This window comes from Erinaceus europaeus, chromosome 3 (assembly GCF_950295315.1).
Source record: "Erinaceus europaeus chromosome 3, mEriEur2.1, whole genome shotgun sequence".
NCBI classification, from domain to species: domain Eukaryota; kingdom Metazoa; phylum Chordata; class Mammalia; order Eulipotyphla; family Erinaceidae; genus Erinaceus; species Erinaceus europaeus.
In genome coordinates, this window is record NC_080164.1 from 143,115,895 (window position 1) to 143,130,479 (window position 14,585).

The window sequence follows — 14,585 nt, forward strand, 5'->3', positions numbered from 1 at the left end:
ATAAATAAATAAATAAATAAATAAGAGGTCATGAATGGTCTACCCAGTATTGCCTGTCTGTTACCAAATGTGGGGCTCCCAGCACTGCCTGGAAGCATCACAACCCCAGGGGTGGTGAAGAGATGCTAAGAGTATTTCCACCAACAACAGAATTACCACTCCCTCTCTCTTTGTCTCTCTGTATATATGTGTCTGCAGTGAAATGGGAAAAGATCAACCCAGAGCTGTGGAGTCATGCAGCCTAAGGCCCCAGTGCTACAAAAAAATTAGTTGATCAAACATTTTGTCCCAAATTACCAGTTGTTAAATTTCTTTTTCTGTTGCCACCAGGGTTGTTTCTGGTCCTTGGCACCTGTATGAAAAGTCCCCTACTCCTGGTGACCATTTTTTCTCTCCCCCCCCCTTTCTTTTTACTTGATAGGACAGAGAGAAATTGAGAGGGGAGGGAATGATAAAGAGGGAGAGAATTGGGAGGCTGGGTGGTAAGGCAGCAGGTTAAGCACACATGGTACGAAGTTCAAGGACTGGCATAAGGATCCCAGTTTAAGCCCCTGGCTCCCCACCTGCAGGGGGTTGCTGCTTCACAAGCGGTGAAGCAGGTCTGCAGGTGTCTATCTTTCTTTCCCCCTCTCTGTCTTCCCCTCCTGTCTCGATTTCTCTTTGTCCTATCCAGTTACAACAGCAGCAATAACAGTAGCAACAAGGGCAACAAAAATGGGAAAAATGGCCTCCAGGAGCAGTGGATTTGTGGTGCAGGCATCTAGCTCTCAGTGATAACCCTGGAGGCAAAAAAAAAAAGGGAGAATGAAAGACATTTGAGCCCAGCTTCACTGCTTGTGAAGCTTCCTCTCTCCCTTAGGTGCAGACTAGGAGCTCCTTGTGCTTGGTAACATGTGCACTCAACCAGTTGCCATCACTGCTTGATCCCACTTGTTACACAGTTGAATGTTAAGCCTGTAGTATTTTTACACCTTCAGTATTTTTCAGTTTGCTCAAAACCAGTATATAAACTACTTCTGTATATTAAGATGGTTGATTTGTAATAATGGATGGCCAGGAAACATACTACCCCATATAAAGCTAAAAATAAATAAATAAATAAATATATGTTTTCTTGTGAGTGAAAGGGTTGTAGGGGAGTGAGAGAGGATGAATAAGAGCATCATTCTAGCACATGTGATGCTGGAACTCTAAATTCAGACCGTCTTAACACCTCATCCCCTGCATCGCCTTCTGTATTACTCTGCCATATAAAGTTAAGATTTGGACAGTAGTGGTTTAACCAGTAATCTAGGAAACTTGGGTACTACATGGCATATACTTGTGACTGTTAAGTCCCAAGGCTTCAAAATGAATCATAAGTGTGGGTTACTCACTTTGAGCATTTAGCAGAAATTTTTCGTGTAAATTTTATGCCATCTATGCTGATCATATCTCTCTTGTCATACTTACCTTTCAGCACAATGTTTAAGACTAATTCATTCTTAATTGCTTTAAGTCATTCCTTTGTGATTAGATTTAATCTCAGAGTTATATTTCTTTCTTTTTTTAAATTTTTTTTATTCCTTTGGATCCCTCTCTGTGGATATGAGTCAGGTTTGACTGCATCCTTTTTATTATTATTATTTTTTTTAGTGATTTAATAATGATTGACAAGATTGTTGGATAAAAGGGGTACAATTCCATACAATTCCCACCACCACCAGAGTTCTGTATCCCACCCCCTCCATTGGAAGTTTCCCTATTCTTTATCGCTCTGGAAGTATGGACCAAAGATCTTTATGGGGTGCAGAAGGTGGGAGTTCTATTTCTTGTCACTTTTTTTTTTTTTTTTTTTTTGTTATAGCAACATTTGTTAGTGGTGAATAGTAGATGCATGCTTTCTGGATATATTCTTTTTTTTCAGTGAATCTTTTAAAATCTTTTCTTTCATAGCAGAGTCAACAAAATGTACTGAGTGGGCACAGTCAACAGACATCTCTTCCCAGTCAAACACAGAGCACTCTGGCAGCTCCACTGTATAACACTATGGTAATTTCTCAGCCAACAGCAGGAAGCATGGTCCAGATTCCATCTAGTATGCCACAAAACAGTACCCAGAGTGCAGCAGTCACTACCTTCACTCAGGACAGACAGATAAGGTACTTGTCATATTTCACTAATTATTCCAAAATTGTAAATTGGTTAACTAAAAAACAGTCATTTGATTTTTAAAAATAGTTTAGTTTGTTGCGCTAATCAGTGTCTTTAAATTTGAAATAAAAATATACTATCCATTGTTTATGGACTTTATTATAAAAATGTAATAGCAAATTCTGTTTTCTGTCCAAAAATGTGTTACTAAACATAGAATTCAAGTTATGTAATACACCATTATAAAGGTTTTTATGACATGCTTTGAATCATTAAAAGTTTTATTGCTTCAGAACACATATTTCTAAAGTTTTTTATGTATAGTAGTTAGTGCACAGTTTTTATATGTTACAGAATAAAGAGCAGCTTTCCTTTTTCAAATTATTTAAGTACTATACTACATCATCAAAGTAATGATCATATATTTTTTTTAATGTGCTTTAGGTTCTTTCATCTTCACAGCAAGAAAACAATTGAAATTTTAAAATTTTTGGTCAAAAAGCAATAGCTAGCTACGTTTACAGTTATGAGGTTCAGAATTCAAGCCTAATTTTCTGATTTAAAAATACAAAAGTTTAAATATATATTATTTTTGTGGGCCATTTCTAGAAAAACATCTGACTTATCTTGGTTGAAAGTCCAAATAGAATCTTAGAAACAAAGTTATTTTTAAGGGTTTTTAAAATTTTAAGATTTTTGCAGTATAGTTTCATGCCACCCTAAGATCACCAAAAGTTCTCACAAAGTCTGAGAACGCCTTACCTGTGGGGCTGAGTTGTAGGATTACTGTATACATTCAGGTTTCTAAGTCCCTATAAGATTTGCAAATACTTTCTCCTGTGGCTTGGTTGCCCTTTCATTGTTAGTGTTCTTTGATGCATAAAAGTCTTTGCTTTTTATTAATTCTCATTTGTCTTTCATTCTTTGTTGCCTGTGTATTTAAAAAAACAAACAAACAAAAAAAAACTAGTCCTCTTTTTTCCTTCTCACAGATTTTCTCAAGGTCAGCAACTTGTGACCAAGTTAGTAACTGCCCCTGTAGCTTGTGGGGCAGTCATGGTACCTAGCACTATGCTTATGGGTCAGGTGGTGACTGCCTACCCTACTTTCGCTACACAACAGCAGCAGTCACAGACATTATCAGTCACACAGCAGCAGCAGCAGCAGCAGCAGAGTTCCCAAGAACAGCTAACTTCAGTTCAGCAACCATCTCAGGCTCAGCTGACCCAGCCACCACAGCAATTTTTACAGGTAACCTATCTCATGAGAAAACTTTTCTACACTTGTTTACCTTTAGAAAAAAAAAAAAACAACTTTACTTAGTGGATAGAAACAGCCAGAAGTCGCCAGGGAAGGGGGTGATAGGGAGAGAGACAAGAGAAACACCTGCAACACTTCTTCACCACTCGCAAAGCTTTCCCCCTGCAGGTGTGGACAGGGGCTCAAATCTGGGTCCTTACACATTATAACATGTGCGCTCAACCAGGTACACCACCAGCTTGTTTAAAATTGCCATTAAATGAGCACTTTTTAAAATAATATGAAATATTTGTCAAAGCTTACTATACAAATTAAATTTCTGCCAAGACAGAAAATTGTTTCCCTTCCTTTGTTAAGTGTTTGGAAGATTAGAAGTCTGACATGGACATACCACTTATCTGAACTGATAGGCGATTTCCCAGTCATTTCAAGGCACTTCAACTTTATGCAGGCTTATTTTATGTCTCTGGATAGTTTCTGGTATTCAAGCAAAACTAGATTCCTTTTCTTCTTTTCCCTAACTGTTCATCAAACTTCATTCTCTACAGGGCAGTGATAGCAAGGATTTTTAAAATGTATATAGGAATTATTTTACTTGTCAGATTAAATGTCATAAAAGTTACAGTTACAAATTAATATCAGAGGAGACATAGGAAACATAGAAAGCCACAGTTAAGGCTAAGATCTTAAGGCAAGACTCCTCTTATTTATTTGTTTATTTACCTCCAGGCCAGCGCTAAGAATCCACTCCTCCTGGGGGCTGTTTTTCCCATTTTGTTGCTTTTGTTGCGGTTGTTACTATTATTGTTGTTATAGCTATTGTTGTTGTTGGATAGGACAGAGAAATTGAGAGAGGAGGGGAAGACAGAAAGGAGGAGAGAAAGATAGACACCTGCAGACCTGCTTCACTGCTTGCAAAGCGACGCCCCTGCAGGTGGGGGGCTGGGGGTTCCAGCTGGGATCCTTAAGCTGATCCTTGCACTTTGTATCATGTGCATTTAACCCGCTGCACTACCACCTAGCCCCCAAGACTCCTCTTATATTAAAGTTTTGTTTTAATTCAAAAGAATTAAAGATAATTCCTTTGGGGTCTAAAGTTAGTCTGCCTTGAGATTACACCACTGATCTGCCACCTACTGTATGCTTACTTCAGTGACCTTCTAACATGGAGGCGTTAATGACTCATATGTCATAGGTAGAGAATGCATGTGAATCTCTAGCTATTACTTATGACCACTATCTTGATAAGTGTGGAAGGTACTCAAAATACAGGCATGTGAGTATGTGAGTTGATCAGATTATCTGAAGGATATAAAGAAAGTTCACTATGCCAGCATGAGAGTTCCTCTGAAATAAATGTGTCTGATATATCATGTGTATGTATGATCTGGATCTGAGCCTGGTACCCTCTGCACAGGAGGAAACTTTGATGCTATAGTGTCTTTTTCTCTGTGTGTCTCTCTGTGTCTGAAAAAGTTGACCTAGAGAGGGGAAACCTGATAGCAATGACAACAACAACAAAAGTCACTCTAGGGTGGGGTGCTTAACAAGCAAATCAGCAGGGAAAATTTCTGGACCTCTACACCATCATCAGGATTATATAGTAACTGGCTTTTTCCCTTCATATTTAGCTGTAGTAATTTTGAATGTAGGCTAACTTAGATTTATGCGGAAAGGCATTCCATTAAGACCAGGTATGTATCAATTTTAGTTATATAGCTACATACTTTGATTTTAAGAATTAGTATTCTGCTGTGTACTCAGGCATGAATATATTGTTGCTTTATCATCATTTGTGTTCAATTTCAAATACAATCCTTTTTTTTTTTTTTTTAATGACAGAAAGCTACACACAGCGAGATACTAGAACACTGCTCAGCTCTGGCTTATGGTGGTGCTAAGGACTGAACCCTGGACTTTGGAGCCTCAGGCATGAAAGTCTTTTGCATAACCATTAGACTGTATCCCCAGCCCTCCAAATATAATTCTTGAGTTGGCAATGCGAAAAATAAAATTGCTTAGTTGCTTTAAGTAGTCAAATATTCCTCTTTAGATCTTAAACCTGTATTGCAGCTAAGAATAGCTAGATAGAGAAGTAGCTTGACCAAGGCACACATCTAGTGAATGAGACAGTTTGAACCCAGCCAGTGTACTTCAAGGTCCATCCTTTGTACCACTTAACTGTCTAGCCTAGTGAAATGAACCTCTGCAGTGGTCATTGTCTGTTTTACCTCAGGGTACTGGTATTTCATACATTCTTAAATTATGTGATCTCTTTAAAGTGAGAAAATGTGTGGTTTGTCTCAAGATATATATATTTTTTAATTTTCATAAAGTAGATACAGAAAGGCCAGAATACTGCTCAGCTCTGGCTTATGGTAGTACTGGGGATTGAACCTGAGACCACAGAGCCTCAGGCATGAAAGTGTTTTGTGTAACCATTATGTTATTTCCCCAGATTGCTTTCTGCACCACAATATCTCGAGCTCCTTTTAAAAGAGAAAATTGTTATACTCTGAAAAGCACATACCAAAAATATTTTATATCAGAAAGCAGAATTACATACATTATGTGGAATTTAATACTCTTGTCCCTACCGAAAGTGAAATAGTTGAGTAAATGGGCAGTATAAGGAGGAAAGCAATAATCCATCTGAGTAATTCATGTTTTTTTAGACTTCTAGGTTGCTCCATGGGAATCCTTCAACTCAGCTTATCCTCTCTGCTGCATTTCCACTACCACAGAGCACTTTCCCTCAGTCACATCACCAGCAACATCAGTCTCAGCAACAGCAGCAACTGAGTCGGCACAGGACTGACAGTCTGAGTGATTCTGCCAAGGTTCAACCACAGTAGCACACACACCACCCCTGTGACCTCAAGAGAGGAAAAGATTGGCCCATAAAGAGTTGCTCTGATAATCTGATAGGAGTAGAAGTTCTAGCAGTTTCATCAGGAGATGCAGTATTTGGGTGTTCTAGTTCCTGGAAGCAGTTAGCAGAGAAAATGCTGCCAAGTGCTAGCCAACAAGAGATGTTCATAGGGCCTAGCCAATTGTGACAGTGTTTCACTTGCCCAGATATATTTTTTGATGGAAAAAGAGTATATTGCCAAATGTTAAGCTCAGCTTTGAAACATGACCTCCAGTGAATCAGAAAGACACTAACAATGTTAGTGGCTTTTGGTGGTTCTGTGCCTGTTTTCAAGTGTTACCGAGGACATACCACTGCCATGTCAGGGGTTGCTTATAATGATGCCATGAAGACAGTCCATTAGATTCAGTAGGTCCCCTTTCCTAGATCATGGAAGAGAGGCTCCCCTTTTCAGATAATGATGGAATAGTAATTGGGTTGAGAATGTTGTGTGAGTTCAAATTCTCTGTGTACAGATAATGTAAAAATATTATGTTTATGTGTGGGTAGAAGGAGAGGAAGCAGAACACTTTTATATGCTGCATGAAAGCATTATCTCCTTCTTATAGCTATCAGTACATTTCCTTAGGTTCTGACACCATATGTAAATTAATGTATCCTCTGTTTTCCCTTTTGTTTACAACGTGATAGTGTTTATTCACTTTTCCAGGGCACAAGTCTTTATGCTCATACTTTGGCTGTGATGTCACAGTTTGTTCAGTGAGGTATGATGTGCTACTGGAAATGGATTTTTTTTCAGGTTAAATTATTGAAATAACAGGATGTTCGAGCTACTCAGAAGTATCCCTCATTTCATTATTCAGTCATGTTTGAAAATAGGACTTGCACTGCTTTTTTTTTTTAAGTTGGTTGGGAATTTTGATCGCATTTTGATGTAGTTCATAGTTGGGTATAGTTGTATAAATGGTTTTCAACATGTCTGAAAGTTGCTCAAGAATGTTTCAGTTATAGGGGTAAATTTTGCACACAAAACATTTTAGGCACTTTTTAACATTCTCACTCGTGGGAATTTTAACTGTTAAGATTTGTTGGAATCTTTTTATTCTTCACAATTTCAATGCTTCTTTTAGTCAGAAATGATCCAGGGTTGAGGGAAAATACACATAGTGCCTTGATTTTGATTCAGGTGATAACTCACCACCTTGAACTCATTGTCTGGTTTCATAGCAGTTTTGAAACGTTAGTACATTTTTAGCAGCATGTGGGTGGGTGTCAGGACCATTGATATTCTCCCAAGTCCAGCTTTAAATCACTTGGACTAGAGTTACAAATAAGTTAGAAATAAAAGATGACATCCTTAATACTATCAGAGTCATTAGAGTGATCTAAATTATTTTTTAATTAAATCAGCATCTCCTATAAAGCTAAATAATCATTTAAAAATACCAGTAAATTCTCAATATGATCTTTAATATTTCTACAAAGGAAACATTTTTCTTTCTGTGTTCACTATTACATAGAATATTGTAACTCACATGCTTTCTAAACATGAACTAAGACTTCATTTTTATAATACCAAATTCCAAACATAATAGGTTCCAACTGAAATTGCATGCATTAAATAATACTTTACTAGATCTATGGTAGTAAGTAAAATTATATTTATAAAGCAAAGGAAAATTATTCGTGTCTCATTAGAATATCAGAAATTATTACCAAGAAAAAAAAGAGAACAAGCTGTGATAAGTGAGAATTGATCTCAATAAGATTCACACTATTAATAGAAAAGATTTCAAGGCATGAAAATAACCTGATATAAAAATTGACAAAGAAACTAGAGGAATTTTCAGTCAGGTCTTAAGACTTCCCTAATCCTAACTCTGCTGTCATCCTGAAAAGATCCACTTTGTCTTTCAATAGAAAACTGTATCCAATCATTCTTGAAATTAGAAAATTAATGTTGAAAATAAAATAACCAAAGACAGTTGGTACCTACCCTTCTACAAAAGAAGTGTCACTAGATACCAATCAATAATCAACATATCAAGGAGCACCTCTTATAGCTAAGTGAGCATCCAGAAGAGATAACCTGACTTTCTCAGAATGTCAAGAATAGTTGTTAGATAGTGTGTAATTGAGCATACCTACAAAAATTGATATTATACAACATGGCAATAGGATCTTCTCCCCTTTCAAATTGCCTTTCTTGATCTTTTCATGCCATTCCATATATCTAGTGATAAAGGACTGAAGATCCACAAAAGCATTGCATTAGATAAGCCACAGGGTCAATCTGTAAACTATTCACTCACATTCTACACCATCAGTCCCTCCAAGTATTTTTCATCCTCACAAATGTTTAGAAAATTATATGATTTTTTAAAAATCTCTTTTCCCTTGAGCTACTTTTTTTTTTCCTGCTTAGAGTTGCTTAAAATTCTGCTTAGAATTTTAAAGAAGTAGCTAATAAGTTTATTTTCTGTAGGAAGTGTTTGGGAAGGGCTAATAAGCACCATCTGCGTCTTAGCACCTTCTTTTGTTTCCTTCCTACCTCTCCTAAACTTATAGAGGTGCCCCTGCTCCCAAGAGTGGAAACTTGAACATTCTGATGAAGAACAGCAGTTGCTTATTCTTCATCCTTTTCTGTAGCCAAAGTTGTTAATTAAAACCCCGAACAACCATCATGAAAAAAAAGAAACATCTTTCAGCTACCTGAAATATATCTGCTTTACTCTTATAGATGATCAGGTTTTCTTGAGGAAGAATAAAGCTGGTTGGCACTTTTTAGGTTCAGAAAGAAAGTGTTAGCTGTTCTGCCATAGCTCTGGGTGAGAGTAGTTTTGACAACTGCAAATGAGAACAAACTGAGGACTGCTGCTAAGATCAGTGTCAGACCAGAGCCCAAGATATTCAAAAGTACTCTTGATTTTTGAGTAGAAAATATTGGAGGGAAACCAAATGGAGAGGCTATGGGGAACATGTAAGTAAATATTGTAATTCGGTCTCCAAACTATCTTAAGTTGAGGGTATGATTTGAGTTCCATGCTTTGCTTTATCATTTAAATTTAGATCGTTTAGGAATGTGTTGGTTAAAAAAAAAATAAAAAGATACCAGTGACTTTTGAGTACTGAACAAAAGATTTGAGTACTAAACAAAAGATTCAGTGTGGAATAGTGGAAATGTTTTTGACTATTCATAAGTGCTGTAGTTGTTGTTCATTGCCTTAAAGTGATCTGCTTGTAGTTTGGTAAAGATATTGAAGTGGTGAAATTATATAAAGGGCGTTGTGATGTTGAAAGGATATAAGCCCTTGTTCAAGAAGCCTTAGAAAATAGACCCTTAAAATAGTACTTTATTTGCCCTGCTATAAACAGGTGAAAATTATTTTAAACTGGATATGACTCATTTAAAAAATGTTCCCACTACATTGAAGTCAACTTTTTAAAAAAGTAGAATACAATTAGCATTTTACTGTAGTTTTCATTTCTACTTTTCTATGTTTCTTTGGTGATTGAAAGTTTGTTGATGGACATTTGTGTAAAATTCACTCAAGTCTATAACCTTTCCAATATCCATGACCCTGTTCTTAGTCCCTCGGGAGTCAGTATTGGAAAGTAAAAACACTGGATATTACTATTGCTGAGTGAGTCTAGCCAAGATTAAGCCGATCGTAATTTTTAAGTCATGGAAAATAAACAGCACAAAAGCACTTGCCATTTTAATAGTGATTGGAGAAAGAACCTTTTTAGTTTCGGTTGAGTAAACATTCTTCTAAAAGGAGCTTCTGAAGTAATTGCAAAGGAAAAGAGTTGACTATTTTTATAGCATATTTAATATATTTGTATATAACTATGATTATAGTAGAAACCCTCCATATGCCTCTCACTTTTCTAATTTACTCCCTATTTTGCCATAGCACTAGTATAGCCTCATCCGCATGGGTAATGTGCCTATTGTCAGCCTACCAAAAGATAGTGCTGCTGCTTTCTGAGACAGGTGAGAAGACCCAACTCTCATGCCTTGGGGATCCTTTGTATAGGAATAGCACACATCTAACACAACATACCACAGTTTAAAAGCATCATTTTGAAATGTAATAAGCACTTTATTGCAATTATCCATTTTGATAAAGTTTATCTTAGGCATTGCCATTTCAAAAGGATCCCCAAATCATCACTTAGGTGAAGTTTTTAAATGATACATTTCTGAGAAATGTTTAGATCCAGTGAACCATAGTAGGTTTATGGGAGTGATTTCAAGGTAGTCAAATGAACTTTGACCTATGTTTTGAATGTGGTGGAGTTAAGAGGTTGTAGATGTTCCATGTAGCCACTATTGTAAACCTATCTTGCCTATTGTGTGGACACCAAAAGAGACCAATGAGCCTGTTTATTTTCAGAGGTCTAGGAAAACTGCATCAGTGTGAATAGATAGATGTATAGAACTAACCTAAAAGTGAGTGTAGTAATTTTTAGAATACAATTAATTTCAAGAATTGTTATGGGTATTTTAAATGTCCTCTGAAATGTTGGCATGTCATTTCAGCGTTTCCATTTGAATTGCTCTGTGGTGTTTTTGCACAAAACTGAGAAAAATGCTACTTTGGTTGGGGGGGGTTATGATTTGGTCTTATTTTAATGTCTATTTTGGAGACACGGGGGGGTGACTTTTATTGTCAAGTTATTAATTCAGGATATCTTAAAGTGCTGAACAGCTCACAAGAAATTAAGCAGGCACGGATATTTTAAATTTTCCTCCCATGTGACTATTTTGCATATTTCCCCTTGTCATAATTTAGCACTACATTCCTTGTGTTTCTTAAATAAAATAATACTCTGCAGGTTATTTTGAGTATTTAACAATATTTTATAAGCTGCCTGGGTTTTCCTAAGGAAACGTTCTTCAGTGAAATGATTTAATTTATGAAGAGAATATTTAGTAAAATGTCACCACCACCACCAGCAAACACTGAGGGTGCTTGCACTAAGTGACAATCAAATAGTATTTATGGAAGAATTTAGAAGTGGTTTTAAAGAAGCAATTGCTTTGAAAGCAGTTTTCTAGGTTTCTTGAATAAAAATGGCTAAATGTATTTATTTATATTTTTAAATATCTGTGTTTTATCAGTGATTCATTAGTGTCATATATTTAATTTGTGGTTTATCTCATTTGCCTCATAATCTTCTATTAGAGAACTGGCTCTTGCTTGGGGAGCAGTCTTGATCCCTCAGGATGACTCTTGATGGGCAGTCCCAATCTGTTTTACTTCAGGTCAACAGTGGAGGGCCTGAGTCCAGATAACCTTGCACTTTGGCCCTGGTCTCATGTAAGAGAAAATAAAACTAATTCCTTTCAAATCTTCCTCTTATCTACAGCTCCAACCTTTTTCTAGTTTCACTTGCTGCCTTTTCTATTTCATGGGCACTTTTTATATGATTACGTCCCCAACACAGCCAAAGGCCAGTATGACAGAACCAGTGGCACATCTCCATTCTGCCTACTTGGGGAAATGCTAGGAAAAAGAGCATCTTCTAATGGCTGTCACTATCATATCCATATTAAAATATACTTAAGGTTCTTAAGTATAGGTGGAATAATGTATACACACTGCAAACTCTTCTACAAGATTTGTTTGTCTTTATATAGTGTAATGTTGCTTGCTTGGCCCTTTAAAAACAAAAACTCCGTAATACACAGCACTGCCCTTTACAGCAGTATTTGAACATTCAAAGCTTAGAGATTCGAGGATCCTTCTTAATGATTTGCATTGAAATATAATTCTCTACTTTTAGAGCTCTCAAGAGTAGCTCTTGCTTAGGTCTTACAGGCCAGGTTCAGAGCATGCTAGTACTGCTTTGAAGATTTCAGAGAATGATAACTTAAAAGTACATCAATTACTAGTTGAGTATTATGTAAAAACTGTAACTCTGAGGTTAAAGATGATTTTTCAGATGTATGCTTTTAAATTTTTGAAGAAACTGTAGTACTGTTTCAAAAGTGACATTCAAATGCTCTGTGTACTTTTGAGCTGGCCTGTTCTGGTGCGAGTTCACTGTGGGTGATGGTGCCAGTACTAAAGCATCAAGTGTATGATTTTTCAAGTTGATTTAACTAGACAATCAAAGGGAAAAAAATAAAATCAAAACCAATGGCCAGGAAATTACCCTATTAATGTCAGCCAGAACTGTAATTTAGACCAATCTAGAATTATTTTGAGATTTTATTATGATGTAAATTGGAGAAGGGCCTCAGTATGGCATATGCATTCTTTCTGTGTAAAGTTTGAGCCCAAAGATGAGTTAAATTTAGTGCTGTGTTGAAACCAGTGCAAAAAAATAAGTTGTGTCTTTGTAAATTTTTAACATGTTGGTAGTTGTAAAAAGACACCAATTTTTTTCTTTTCTAATGTCCTATGTAGTAGTTCTTAGTGTTTTACTCCTGATGTTGCTGTCCTAATTTGCTGCTTGGTTCTTGGTTTTAAATAAAGATTAGATGAGCCTATCATTCTTCCAAGAGGGTGGAGCTATAAGTGGCTCATTTTTCCCAAAGCAACTATTTCACTGAAATTCAAATTGATGTACAAATTTAAATTGCATAAAGCATGAAGGGATATTGAATGGTTTCAACGGTGCTATAATAGGTTTTCTGATTTTCATGAGCTATGTTTGGAAATACAATATTGTACAAAATATGTGGATCATTTTGTTACCATTTTAATTTAGTGTTACAATTGGTTATACTTGTTTTGAAAGCTATTCTTTGAGAAGAGGTAAAATGTGTTATTAGCCTACCTCCACCAGACCTCTTGCTGTATCATCACTTTTCCAGGTTATAATGTGCATAGTTTTTGTAATGACATGTACTATTAACAGTGCTCTTTCCCATGGGCCCTGGTATTCAGAACCTAAAATTATAGCAAAAGACCAAGCAGTAGCAGTTGTTTTTGTAAATGTAAAAATAATTAGATGCAAACTGTTTCCTTCAGTTTTAAGAATAAAATACCTCAGAGCTATGTTCACCAGTATCATCTGCATTTCTCAAAAAAACAAACAAAAAAAACCCCTGCTTTATGTGGCACATAACTTGTAAGAATCACATTATTTTGGATTTTAAAGAAAGAATATTAAATATTTTAAAATCAGTACCAGTGACATTTTCCTTTCTTTTATTCAGCAGTGGAGTCTACTTGCAGTAGCAACATTTTACCTTGTAACCTTGATTGGTCTGAGCTACTAAATTGAATGGTTATGTCCGGTTACAGGATTGTGGTGCCATGCTGTCATTCACAGGTATGGTGTTTACATTAAGCAGTTAATAGTACTGGAGCCAGGGGTTCGGGCGGTGGCGCAGTGGGTTAAGCGCATGTGGCGCAAAGCGCAGGGTCCGGCGTAAGGATCCCGGTTTGAGCCCCCGGCTCCCCACCTGCAGGGGAGTCGCTTCACAGGCGGTGAAGCAGGTCTGCAGGTGTCTATCTTTCTCTCCCCTTTTCTGTCTTCCCCTCCTCTCTCCATTTCTCTCTATCCTATACAACAACGAATTGCGACAACAAGGGCAATAATAATAACCACAACGAAGCTACAACAAGGGCAACAAAAGGGGGGGAAAACGGCCTCCAGGAGCGGTGGATTCATGGTGCAGGCACCGAGCCCAGCAATAACCCCGAGGGGAAAAAAAAAAAAGTACTGGATGGAGCCAGACTGTCTTCACTATTAAGTCAAGTTTGGACTGTGACAGTACCAACTAGCTTCTAACAAGTAAGCATCTTTTCTATTCTTAGAAATGATCTCACTAGTCTGAGAACTTAACCAGTGAAATTTCCTTGGAGTATTGTATCCTACAAGGTTTTTTTTTTTTTCTCCTTTTATACAGCAGAAAGCTGTAGACCTGCTTCACAACCATATAGGTAGGGAGCAGGGCTCAGACCCAGATCCTTGTGCATGGTAGTATGTGCACTTAATGAAGTGTACCAGCACCCTACATCTCTTTCATAGAAATCTTTGTGCCAGACTAAAGATATTAGTAGCTCAGTAAACTTGAATTGATCTGGGTTTGCTACCATACTTCACACAGTATTAGTTTGGAGAATTACCTGGGTTTACATAGGCTATTTGTTTTTTAAATCTTTATCCAGAAATCGAGAGGGATGGGGACGCTAGAGAAGACAAAAGAGACAGAGAGACACCTGCAGCCCAGCTTCACTACTTACAAAACTTGCCCATGCAGCTGGGGCTGGAACCCAGGTCCTTACGCACTGCAACATATGCGCTCAACCAGGTGCGCCACTACCTGGCCGCTGCATAGGCTACTAATGGCAATACT

General features: G+C 37.1%; 1 protein-coding gene across 3 annotated transcripts in view; it reads left to right on the forward strand.

Annotated features, from left to right (window-relative positions):
• The window catches only part of CLOCK (clock circadian regulator), a 93,169-nt gene extending 80,784 nt beyond the window's left edge, over positions 1–12,385 (forward strand). For 2 of the 3 annotated variants that reach the window (XM_060188041.1, XM_060188042.1), the window contains exons 23-25: positions 1,936–2,141; positions 3,126–3,384; positions 6,069–12,385. In XM_060188041.1, the coding sequence (XP_060044024.1) occupies positions 1,936–2,141; positions 3,126–3,384; positions 6,069–6,248 (645 nt within the window). In that variant the 3' untranslated portion in view covers positions 6,249–12,385. The remainder of the gene's footprint in view (positions 1–1,935; positions 2,142–3,125; positions 3,385–6,068) is intronic. The other variant, XM_007534619.3, reaches the window with a different exon arrangement.
• The last annotated feature ends 2,200 nt before the right edge of the window (positions 12,386–14,585 follow it).